The sequence below is a fragment of the Macrobrachium nipponense genome, chromosome 11 (genome assembly GCF_015104395.2).
Source record: "Macrobrachium nipponense isolate FS-2020 chromosome 11, ASM1510439v2, whole genome shotgun sequence".
Lineage (NCBI taxonomy): Eukaryota > Metazoa > Arthropoda > Malacostraca > Decapoda > Palaemonidae > Macrobrachium > Macrobrachium nipponense.
In genome coordinates, this window is record NC_061087.1 from 93,190,978 (window position 1) to 93,203,968 (window position 12,991).

Here is a 12,991-nt window from a genome sequence, read left to right on the forward strand (position 1 = left end):
TCGCACTTTACTGTCCAGCATGCAATGCGATTAGAAATAGGTATAGTTTTGTGCAGCAACCATATCAAGAAAATAAAGAGGAAATAGTAGCTATTATACTCTTATTGATAGATCTACTGAGGGAGGAGGAAGTGGAGAATAGGACAGATTTTCTAAAAGAAATATGGTATTTCAAAGAGAAGAAACTCAAACACAAACAAAGGAGGAATAAAAACAACAAGGGAGCCGTTTCAAAAGCATATCGCGCCAACTACTACTACTACTACCATCACAACGCATACAATTGTACCACAAAGTTAACAAGAATCTCTTTAAAAGTGTCTAAGGGTGCCGTTAGTACAGATTAGATAAAGGGCAAAGACAGATAACATGGCATAATACTATTGTATGCCGAGAGGTTCTCTACTACTTTTTATTTGGGTACGAAGAAAATGGGATAATATCTGCCAAGTAAATGGCTAACTGGCAACTCGTATACCAACTGCCACCCAGGGACCGCTGAGACTGAGAGAGAGAGAGAGTGAGTCCTGGTCTAGGCATATACGAAGACCGTGGGTCCTGCTACCCACTAGTGAAAGTACGAACTCGCCAAATCAAGCAAGTCCACAAACCGGTGCGTAACTGTCCCTACGAAACGTACCCTCAAATGCTCAGAATTTACGCTGATTTAGTAGATCAAATGGAACTATTTTAATAGCAAATTAATAAATACCACTTATTCCAAACAGTGTTGAGAAGTGCAGTGACAAAGAAAAGCCACTATGATCAGCAATGCTTTGACGTGTGTAGTCCAAATGAGGTTACGGACAACCGCAAGACTACTGGCGAAGAAATACAGACTAAACCCGACTGGCAGAAGAGGTTTAGCAACGACGGTGCATCTCGGAAACAAACACATACAAAGCAGAGACGTCTGGGTGGAAGCCAGCCCTCGAGTCTGCTTACATGATGTTCATACGGAGTTGAAAGCTGGCGGTTTGAAGCCCAACTCCCCAGTCACCCTACGCGCTGACCTCATTGACGAACATGGGAAGCACGTAAGTTTCGTACACAGAGAAACAGAACCATAAGTATGTACGTAATACCTTGTATGCCACCCAGAATACTAACACACGCACACAAATAGCAACTGAAATGCTCCACATATTAGACGTATCCAACAATATTTTCAGTTTAAACTCGCGGTCAAGAAACTAGTCATAGACCGTGGTTTAACCAGACCGCTAATTTATACGAAATTCGAAACGTAACCGGAATATCAGTGATGATTACTAATAATTAAAAATATATAACAAAAAATATTCCTTTTGAACATTAATAATTTTATTTAATGCAAATGACTCGAAAAGCTTTAAAACAAGAGAATAATATCTGCCAAATAGACCAAAGTACATCGAAGACTGGCTGACATCACAACACGAGCGCTAAGCTATTAGCATTGCGACATAGTCCATACCCCATAACCGGCAATCCCATCATAACCCATCCAGCCCCTTGACACTATCGAAACCATCTCTTGGCCATAATCATTAGTGGTATGGGAAGTATATACTTGTTTTGTATTATTTGCATGGTGTTTTTACGTTGCATGGAACCAGTGGTATAGTAATGATTACAGGTCAAAATAGCTAAGTAATCATTGTCATCATTTAGTTAAAAATAAATACCTGTACAATAGGAACGTGAAAAATTTATTAAAATTATACTTTCACATAGTTTGGTTTTATGTACAGCCCTCCACAGATATGATTCCCTCTGGCGGGCCCTTGCATGTTTTCAAAATTTTTCTCGTCAGTATCGTAGCTCCTGTAGAACGGGCGGATCTCAAGTTTTTTTTTTTCTTTTCTTTCTTCTGTATGATCTTCACTTCAGCGGTATTTCGTTTAGTTATGGTCTTGTTGCACAATGTACAAATGCTCTCTCGCCTGACTTAAATTTGTTCCACGTAGGTTCAAATAGCCTATATGCTTCACTTGCATGTCTTTCCAATATTCTTTTCAGGTCTAAAGGAGCGTAACCAGTTTCTCGGTTGTGTTGGTTCATCAATTTTAGTGCTTTAGACTGTAAGAAGTATTCTGTATTCTATTCTTACTTTTACTGGGAGCCAATGTTGCTAAATTAATGCTGGGGGGTATTCCATAACAAGACCGTAGTCCCTTTATTAATGCGGCAGCTCTATTTTTGTGTCCCTTTCAGTTTTCTTAGTAGGTAGTTGGGGAGACAGTTGTATAGTGTAACGATGCAGCAGTCACGCCTCGAAAGTATTTGGTTGCAAATTGCCTTTTTCAAAGTATCTTCGTTTAGGTATTTTATAATAAATGCAATGTTTCTAATGTGATAGTTACGGGTTTTTACAATATGTATTATATGGTTTTCATCGACAATTTATTAGTAATAAACACTCCCAAGTTCCTCACTGCAGCTACAATATTTATTGCTGACGAACCCATATTTATTTTTTTGAAGCGTTCATATTTTAGTAGTGCATTGTCAGATCCAAATAACATACACTTTCACTGAGCTTCATTCATTACTAGTCACACCAAGCGGATATATTCGTGGAATTTAATGGTCACGAGTTTACCGCGTGTATATGAATTTGTAATAACCCCAATGGACTCTTTAAAGTTCTCGATTTCTTGACACTAATGGTTTTACGCTTACCTCATTCCAATCCATCTTGAGTGGGTTCGGAACTCTCCATTTCTGATTCTAGACTTGGACAGCAAGTCCAAATGGGAATTCCAAAAACTAAGACTTAATAAGCGTTAATAATTGGCTAAATTGTGTCCACATTCGCTTACAATAATTGGGTCAATAGATTCATTTAAAAGTTTCACAAAAATAAAATAAAAGATCAATGCACTTTTCTATTTTACAGCATAATACTTGATATTCTGCCTTAATAATCTTACTCATGAAAGGGGAGCTCTGTACTTGATTGTGGCCTGATGTTAAGAAAGTGAATTTTGGTATATGCTATATGTAAGAATAACTATAAAGGAAACTGAAAAAATAACTATAAAGGAAACTGAGGAGGTAAAATTCAATAGCTGCACCCACTTCTTTTTGTTATCAAAACTTCTAATCCCATAAATAATAGTCATGCTTAAATAACATCGGATTTTACACCAGAAATGGTCAAAACTGCATTATCATGTTCATTAAATGCAAGGCTGATATAGGAAAAAATATGAAGTACCATATGGATCTCTGAAAAGAAACTGCATTGTAAAGAACTATATTATTCTCCTGCAGTTCTGCTCTCATGCCCACTACATCTCGGATTCAAGTGGGAGAGTAGATGTTACTCTGCAAGAGTCAGTGGGAGGATCATACACTGGAATATTCCCTGCTGGCCTTCTGACAACTCTGAAACCAGCAGCAGATGAATTTTCTTTTCTCAGACTATGCAAAAGGAACCCTGAAACACCTTGGAAGGTTGGTAACAGCTCTCACATTATGCACAGCATGTACTGCATGACTAACTTAGTTTGAGCTAGCATTTAATGATGTGCTGGAAACCTTAATGACTTATTGCTGCAATTAAGGAAAAATGTGTAAAACGAATGAGTAAAGTAGATTATAATATACACCAGTGTTTTAGCCTCTGATTTACTCAGAGAACATAACTTTGTAGTTAGCCCTGCCTAACAGACTTTTAATACGTGTCCAATGTGTATTTATCAAAGGACTGTCAGAATAACACTGGCTGTGATTTTTTTTCTTAAGAGTGTATAGTTCACTGCCAAAGTACCTTCTGAAATGTAGTGTCTAATAACGCTACTTCTCGGCAGATAGACATCAGCCTCATAGACGGTCACAAGACGTTGCATGAAGAATCCAATGCTCTTTCAACAGTGTGTCTTGAAAGGCACTTTATTTCACCAGATGTACAAAGAATACCTATACGGCAGGGAAGAGTTCGAGGTACTTTGTTTCTGCCAGGAGGGAAGGGTCCTTACCCTGGAGTCTTGGATATGTTTGGGGCTGTAGGAGGACTCCTAGAATTCAGATCTGGTGAGTCACTCTGCAAAGGTGTACTAAATAATAAGCTCGCATAAAGAATGCTTACATATAATTAGAGTAGAGAAAATTAATCAAGTACTGCATATCATTCTTCACGCATTAGCTTAATATCTTAGTGTGACGAAACTTACATGCTTTTCAGCATTACTGGCATCAAGAGGGATTGCTTCACTGGCTTTGGCGTATTTTGGATTTGAAGACCTTCCCAAGAGTACAGAGCACTTCGAACTAGATTACTTTGAAGAAGCGATAAACGTGCTTTTATCTCAAGAAAATGTTGTAAAAGACAGATGTGGGATTGTAGCTGTCAGTAAATCAACGGACATTTCATTTGCTCTAGCTACGTGGGTGTCTCAGGTGAAAGCAGTGGTATGCATCAGTGGAACTCCTATACCACTGGATTCTACACTATCTTACAGAGGAAAGACTTTAGTGGAAGGACTGAAAATGGGTTTTGAACATTTGATGATTGACGAAGAAGGGCGAATTTATCCGAAAAGAAATCTCTACCTCGAGCACTTTACTCCATTTCACCCACAATTTATCCCAATTGAAAAAGCTGACGATGGAACACATTTTCTAGCAGTCGCAGGTGATGACGATGGATGGTCCACAGACATCCCTACACTGGGTGTCCAGCAACGATTAGACGCATTCGGCAAGACCAATTACGAAGTCGTGATTTATCCAGGTGCCGGACATTTGATTGAACCTCCATATGGACCTTTAATCTACCAATCTTACCACCGATACCTGCCTGTTACTGATGAAGAGGGTATGGAAAAGATGATTGGGCAACGCATCCTGTGGGGAGGTCACGCAGAGGGCACGTGCAAAGCACAAGAAGATTTATGGCTTCGTATGAGGAAGTTCATCACCAGGCATGTCCAGGATGAAAGCCCCTGGTACCAGAAGCATCTCCAGCAAAACAGTAAGCTGTAAATATTGTTAATCAAGACTTACTTTCTGTTCAAGAATGTCTTCCTTCCTATGCACATGAAATGCAAGTCATAATTCATCACCTAGGGGAGCACCCACACTGCAGTAAAACATGTTATGTCATAAACACACGTCGGACACTTATCACAAACTATACTCTGTTTTTTTTCATCTGTCCATCCGCCTGTGGTGTTTGTATGGTAACACTGCGTCCCGGGCTTTAGATAGTTACGCTATTTGTAAGTTTTAGGTAAATGAAAGGATATCTGGGTGTACATCTGCAACTGAAAAGTGTTTTAATAATTTACTGTATGCGAATTACACCGTTAATATTCGAAATAGGATATTATTATAATCGTTGAATGTAAGCTGAATGTAACTATCTAAAGCCCGGGCCGCAGTGTTGCCATACAAAAACACCACAGGCGGATGGACAGAAGAAAAAAAACAGAGTATAGTTACTAAGTCAACAACTGTAAAGTGGAGAATGAATCTTTGACTTGTATGTAACCTGTTTATAATGAGTATGTGCGACAAGTTGTCATGTGTTTATGACACTGTACTGCATTAATAATGCACCCTAGCATTACTGGTTTTATTGCTATGCATCCGCAAGGTAGAATCTTCCAAATTCATAAATGTTATCTCCTCCTAAATAAATAGGTTAGACTTGCCCTGGTTTTTGCCTTCACTTATAGAATATCACAAACTACTATCACCTGCTTTTAACGTCATTTTTTTGCAACTCTATCGTACTTAAATTGATACTCTGAATCTTTGGGTTTCGAACGTTAAACAACGTTTTTATTTACTAAAAATTATTTTTGATGCACACGAAAAATGAATACTGGATACATATTACTTTGTATATTATTATTATTATTATTATTATTATTATTATTATTTATTATTATTATTATTATTATAAATCGAAGGGCGAGGACGAGCTAAAGCATCTTCTAATCTTAAATCTTTATTGTGTTGCAGTCGTAATCTTCAAACTCAATAAAGATTTTAAATTAGAAGATCCTTTGGCTCGTCCTCGCCTTCGATTTATATTGAAAACTGAGAAAACTTCTTTAGTTATTACTAGTATTATTCACTATTATCTAATATTATTCGGGAAAGCATTCCCTTCTACTTGTGCCAGCAGAAAAAATAATAACAGAATCCCGTTTTGGCCTTAAAAGAATCTTATGAATATAGCTTGCATTAAAAAAAAAGTTTCCACGATAAGCAGTGCCTATGACAAAAATAAAAAAATAAAAATAATTACGGAAACCCGTTTTCGTCTTAAAAGAAGCTTATGAATATAGCTTGCATTGAAAAATCTTTCTACGAAAAGCAACACACACACATTTACAAAAAAAAAGAAGTAAATTTAATACATGAACGGGTATTAGAAGAGGGCACACGCAATACTGTAATAAAAATAGCACACAGCTGTCAGCAATTAAATGGGATTTCAAGGCAAATTTGAGTTAAAAATCGTGGGTTGAATAAATATGTTATCGTGTTCCTTTTACTCCTTGTGGAAGTGAATAAATAATGCTTAATCTACTATGCAAAAAAATTATATTTAAAAATTAAATTAAATTAACATTCAACAATAATAAGTGAATGAAAACAAGACAAAAAAATTTAATATGGTCAAGTGTGCGCTGACAGTAATGAGGCCACAGGCAACTGGCAATAACACCTTTATATTTGTGTGTTCTCAGCGCTCTTAATCTTGAACAAGCAATAGGTATAACCTTTATAACCACCATACTCCCACAATGTTATTTAACAGTGTTCCAGAATTTAAAAGCTGCAAGGCCTTCTCTTACTACAAGCACGCACAAATCTACATATGTTACACATATAGGCAATTTCATACACACATAATGACGCTTCATATGCTACCGTAAGACTGAGACTTGCTTAAGCCTCTTCCACACGGCGGGCAGACACTGTTACCAATTTCGTGAGTGGATGGCGGTCACGAGTGTGGTCCAAGTCATAGGTTCGCCTGCCTGTGACTACTGCCGCCCTTGGACTGTTTGATCTGGTAACACTGTTGAAAAGCGAGAGAATGACGGGTAAATCAGAGTGCCCGACGTGTCTTTGCCCCTCGTGTGGAAGGGACTTTAATGAATAAGATGCTGACGTCAATAGGGCAATAAAAGACGTTCAAGAATGGGAAGACACCAGGAGTTGATGCACTTAATTGTGAAATTCTGAGGTGTGAAGGTGAGTGTGTGACTAAGGCTGAACAAGATTGATAAAACATGCCCGGTTGAAGGAAATGCTCTGAAGGAATACGTGAGGCAATAACTCCACTGTGGTATAAATGGTAAGTGAAACAGATGACAAAAGGAAAAACAGTGGTTTTAGGCATGGAAAAGGGTCGCAAATTTGTTGTTTGTTATAAAACAACTGAATGAAAAGTTTGAAAGTAAAGGGAAGAAGCTATCTATGGCAAGCGAGGGTGTAGAAATGGAGAATAGAAGTTAGGTTATTGAAGGAGATTAAATTATTATGAAGAGAGTAAGGTATGTGTTAAATTACGTATGTGACTGGGAGTGAGTGGTTTGGTGAAAAAGTAAATGAGACAAGGTTGTGATGTAATGTGATGTTGTGGGATATGAAGATGAATAGTAAGTGGTGTGTGAATGTTTGATGTATGAAATGACACAACTGGTTGGAGGCAATGAAGAAAAACAGTCAATATCTGATGTACATTCTACTTTTCTTTCAGTTTTCCTCTAACGCCCACTACATAGCAGACAATAATGGAGGAGTGGATCTCGAAAAGGCTGCATCAGTTGGAGGCTCTTACCAAGGGGTCTTTCCAGCAGGCCTACTGAGCACCCTCTCAACTCTCCCCACCGAGAAAAAGTATCACAGGCTCTTTCGCCGCAACCCACTAATACCGTGGAAAGTAGGTGGCGGCTTTACACGTTTGGTGGAGCTTTTTTTTCCTAATATTCCACTTCTTAGCTATGGCACAATTATATGCTTTGTTAAAACTAAAGTAGGTACATTATCAAGTATTTGCAGTGCATACCGACACACTAACATTTCCACCTCCTGCTCAGTCATGCCATCTCACTTTCATCCAGATTACAGTAAGTGTCCATGATGGTCATGCCGACCTGTCAGCAGAGCCAGAAACCACTTTAGCAAGTGTAGAATTGGAACGGCACTTGACGGCTCCTGGAGTACAACGTATAGAAGTGAGGCATGGAAGAGTTCGAGGTTCTCTCTACCTACCACCAGGTCCTGGACCCTTCCCAGGAGTCATAGACTTATTTGGATTTATTGGAGGGCTCTTCGAATTTCGTTCAGGTGAGGATACTGATCAAGAATTCTGTAATTCTTATGAAAGAACAAAGACAGTACAATACAGTGGCTTGGTTAACAAATGATCCTCAGCTTCATATTAAAATTCACTCCTGATTCAACTTATACCAAAGTATATTTGGCATTCATCATCTTACTTCCGAAAACAATGTTATATTTTCATATCCATCAATATCAACCAACATCTTTAAGGCTTAACTTTTCACAAAAGGGCTATCTTGACTTTGACAAAGTCACCACACAACTGTTAGCGAACACAAATGTGCAAAACTACTGCCCTCTCTGACCATCTGTTTCCAAAAACTTCAGTTCCTGGTCACTTCCTTTCCGTGAATTTATTTTGCATTGTTGTAGCTTACTATACTTCACAGAGTTGGTGTAGCACAAAAGAGGTGTGTCCCCATACATCTTTGTATCTCTCTGAACAATATTTTCTTTAAAATTTGATTATGATAAAATCTCATTAGAACTGAGACATTTAACAATTAAATACAATATGTAACTATGCATTACACATCACCAGGGTAGTCACTAGTTACATCATTTTCTGTAAAGGCCCATATTATTATATTGATAAGATACACGTTTTAAACTGCAGAAGTAATTACATTACTGAGGCGAATTTAAACCTCTTGAGTTTTGTTTAAGGAAATTATACCAAAAATCTTAATAAAATGTGCATTTTTTTCTTTCTTTTGTAGCAACGTTAGCCTCAAAAGGTATCGCCAGTCTGGCACTTGCAGTATTCAACTATGATGATCTACCAGTAACTCCAAAAAAGGTTCACTTCGAATATTTTGAGGAGGCAATTCAATTTCTGATGAGCCAGCCGCAAGTAATTCCTGACAGATGCGGCGTCGTGTGCAACAGTAAATCTGGAGACATTGGCTACAACATGGCCGTTCTCTTCGAAGAAGTGAAGGCAGTTATAGGAATTAATGCGCTTACATTCCCATTTTACAGTCAGTATTACTACGGAGGAAAGCTACTGATAAAGGGCAAGGTCTTCTCGAGAGATGAGTTGGTGACTGACAATGACGGCTTGACTCACTTCAAGTTACAGAAATATTTCAATAATGCTACTAACGAACAGCTCATTCCCGTAGAGGAGGCTGACGAAGACACTCAATTCATGGTGGTGTGCGGAGATGATGATCCCTGTGAGTTCAAACACAGTATTCCCGCATTTGAAGAGCGAATGCAGAAGGCGAACAAAACCAATTATGAGACTGTTTTATACAAGGGCGCGGGCCACCTGTTGCATTCCCCCTACGACCCACTGTGTTACGCCACTCTGCAGCCTTCTTTACCCATTTTGGAAGATAAAGAGTTTCAGTCAGTGACATTCAAGTGGGGAGGCACGCCTCTGGGAACATGTGAGGCCCAGGTCGACCTATGGCAACGGATGCAGGCATTTTTCAAAAGGCACGTGCGCGATAAAAGCTCTTGGTATCAAGCTTATTTACAATGTTCCAGCAGTCACACAAAGTAGGAGAATCTTTTGAACGACATCTAAGCAAAATTAATTAAGAAGCCAAGAGGATTATATATATATATATCGATCCAATTAGGAGACAACATTTTAAAGTTACTTTTACCCAAAAACAGAAACTTTGCAAACTTTTGGAAATTATAAATCGACAGAAGCATAATATTCAACTTAGGGCGTTACTGCATCTTGTTGTTGCCACAACAAGTCTTATCATTGAAAGGGAATACTGAAAATTGTGCAGAAAACAGGGTTTAATAAAATAATTTTTATAAATAGTTACCGTTTTAGTCGTACACATTTTGAAAAAATATTCAACACCTTGCATAATGCTACCAGCCTCAAGTCTCCAATAAGAAAGCAAGCCACCATGGCAAAATACCATGTACAGTATTTCCTTCTGGAGTCACACCCTTAAGGGAAAATGCATACGGTTAAATTTTATATATATATATATGTATAACTGAAAATGCCTAAGTTTCTGGTGGCCATACTGTTCCTATTAAAGATTCGACTTTCAAGAAGCGGCAATGCTATTTATTATATGTATATATACATATATAAAAAATTAAACTATTCATTTATGTATACATGTTTGTGTATATATATATATATATATATATAAACTAAACCGTATTCATTTATATATACATTTATGTATATATATATACATATATATACATATACATACATATATATATATATATATACATATATACATACTATATATATATATGTATATATTAGATATATATGTATATATATATATATATATATATATATATATATATATAAATGTATATATAAATGAATACGGTTTATATATATATATATATATATATATATATATACACACAAACATGTATACATAAATGAATAGTTTAATTTTTATATATGTATATATACATATAATAAATAGCATTGCCGCTTCTTGAAAGTCGAATCTTTAATAGGAACAGTATGGCCACCAGAAACTTAGGCATTTCAGTTATACATATATATATATATATATATATATATATATATATATATATATATATATATATACATATACACACACAAATATGAATAACTTGATCACGAAATATATAAAACGTGATGCTATGTATAAATAAAGGTTTTTTGCCACGAAGGAAAAAATGAAAAAGCGAGGTAGCCAAGTACTTTCGGTCCTGTTCGGACATGACCGAAAGTACTTGGCTATCTCGCTTTTTCATTTTTTCCTTCGTGGCAAAAACCTTTATTTACACACATAATAGATGTGTGTGTGTATGTATGATGTATGTATGATGATGTTGTATGTATGTAGTAGTATGTATGTATGTATGTATCGTATATATATATATATATATATATATATATATATATATATATATATATATGCTTTTAATCTCTGTTTCATGAAGATGAAGGAATATGGGTTTCGGCCTCCACCGGCCCTTTCCAAGAGCTCTTGAAAAGGGCTGGCGGGAAACCGAAACGGTAGAGCAACTTGAACAACTTTCTTCAAGTTACCTGTGGAGCGAACTGCATTATATATATATATATTTGTAATAAGTTTACGCCCTCTCCGATTCAAAGTAACTTAAGACCAATTTCATTCATAATGAAATACAGGAGGATTTGCCTCTCCAGTTCACACATCATTCCCATTAAGTGACTGGCTGTTAATAAGCCAGTCACAGGGCTGGAAACTCTCAGTCTCTCGAGAGAGTTCACATAGGGAGGATGTATGTTCCACCTCTCCTGAGGGGTACTTTTGAAAGGCGTATCCCTCGGGATAAACGAAACGTACATCCTGCCTTTGTGAACACTCGAGAGAGACTGAGTTTCCATCCCTGTGATTGGCTTATCAACAGCCAATCAGAAGCGTCGTAAAGGACTGACCTAGACATCAGATGCACGGTTGATGTGAATCTACTATAGCGGCCATACTGTATGCTAAACCCATGCTCGCCTCGTGGCCCGAAGTGACCACATGGGAGAGAGTTGTGGAAGGACAGGCAACGCCACCTTGCAGGATGCTGGCGAACCCTCTCTGAACTGATAAAAGGGCAAGAGTGCTGCAGATCGTTCTTAAGGCACTTTCACTCCTTCAGACGAGCCAGTCTCATGCAGCTCCTTCCTGAGCTACTGATTCCCTTTTGGAGATGGCTGCTGCTGATGCTGCTCCTGCTTTTCTATGAAGTATTTGCTGTGGAGTCAATTTGCTTCCTTCTCGGCGCCCCTGAGGAACGCAGACTCCAATCTCCGATATGGTCGTGTGCAAGTTCTGGTTTACAGCAGTCATCTCGATCTCCCACTTAATTTCCTTCTCAATTCCCTGAGCGATTCTTGTATTGTGTTATAATGGGTTATATTCCTGTATTGTGTTATAATTGGGTTATATTCTTGTATTGTATTATAATTGGGTTATAGCTCGGTTATTTTCCTGTATTGTGTTATAATTGGGTTATATTCCGTATGTTATAATTGTGTTATATTCCTGTATTGTGTTATAATTGGGTTATATTCCTGCATTGTGTTATAACTGGGCTATAATTGGGTTATATTCCTGTATTGTGTTATAATAGGGCTATAATCCTATTGTGGTATAAACAGGTTGTGCTCTCACTTTATTGTGTTACCATTGCATTGTGTTTTATCTTTGCTGCGTTATAATTGCATTATTCTTGGCTATCAGCCAAAGACTATATCACTGTGACGCAATGTATATCTTTTCGAGTTAAAAGCCACTAACGTAACTTTTACTCGATATTGATCGGTAATGTAACTGACTATTAACTTAAAAAGCAACATCGCTCAGATCAAAATTGCTTTTGTTACAGGCTGCAACTGAGCTACTGTGGATTCTGGATTCTCGCCTCTTGTTCCTCTAGAAATCTTCCCCCTCCTTTGTGGCTCCTACATGTCACGTGTCCGGACAAACTGGCCACCAGTTCATCCACGTCAAGACCTAATCCATTTCTGATCACTATTTGTGTTATGGGGCACTTACGTCCCCTTTAAACCCATGTGGTATAATCAATTCTTTCTAATATGATTTTGCAAGTGTATATGAATTAAGCTGCCCTCAAAGTTTGCATAAGCATTACCTACTCTGAAACAGGCCCCAGCCCAGCCTCATCTTTAATCATATGATTGCATCACCTTGTCCAGGTCATTTGCAGTGAGAATTAGGTTATCCCC

The 12,991-nt window shown here is 37.6% G+C and overlaps 2 protein-coding genes across 4 annotated transcripts in view; one reads left to right on the plus strand and one right to left on the minus strand.

The window, feature by feature from the left end:
- Positions 1–12,991, minus strand: part of LOC135209406 (probable ATP-dependent DNA helicase HFM1) — a 285,878-nt gene that overhangs the window by 117,281 nt on the left and 155,606 nt on the right. The gene's annotated exons all lie outside the window — the stretch shown is intronic.
- LOC135207326 (acyl-coenzyme A thioesterase 5-like) lies at positions 501–10,293 on the plus strand. Of its 3 annotated transcripts, none has more exons than XM_064239037.1 (5): positions 501–613; positions 729–1,037; positions 3,259–3,441; positions 3,798–4,020; positions 4,172–5,655. In XM_064239037.1, the coding sequence occupies exons 2-5, from the start codon at positions 762–764 to the stop codon at positions 4,969–4,971; spliced, it is 1,482 nt and encodes a 493-aa protein (XP_064095107.1). In that variant the 5' UTR covers positions 501–613; positions 729–761; the 3' UTR covers positions 4,972–5,655. The 3 variants fall into 3 exon arrangements, with proteins under 3 accessions (XP_064095107.1, XP_064095100.1, XP_064095117.1); XM_064239030.1 differs by adding an exon at positions 7,709–7,849 and having other exon boundaries at positions 513–1,037; positions 4,172–4,960; XM_064239047.1 differs by lacking the exons at positions 3,259–3,441; positions 3,798–4,020; positions 4,172–5,655 and adding exons at positions 7,709–7,891; positions 8,073–8,298; positions 9,015–10,293 and having other exon boundaries at positions 513–1,037.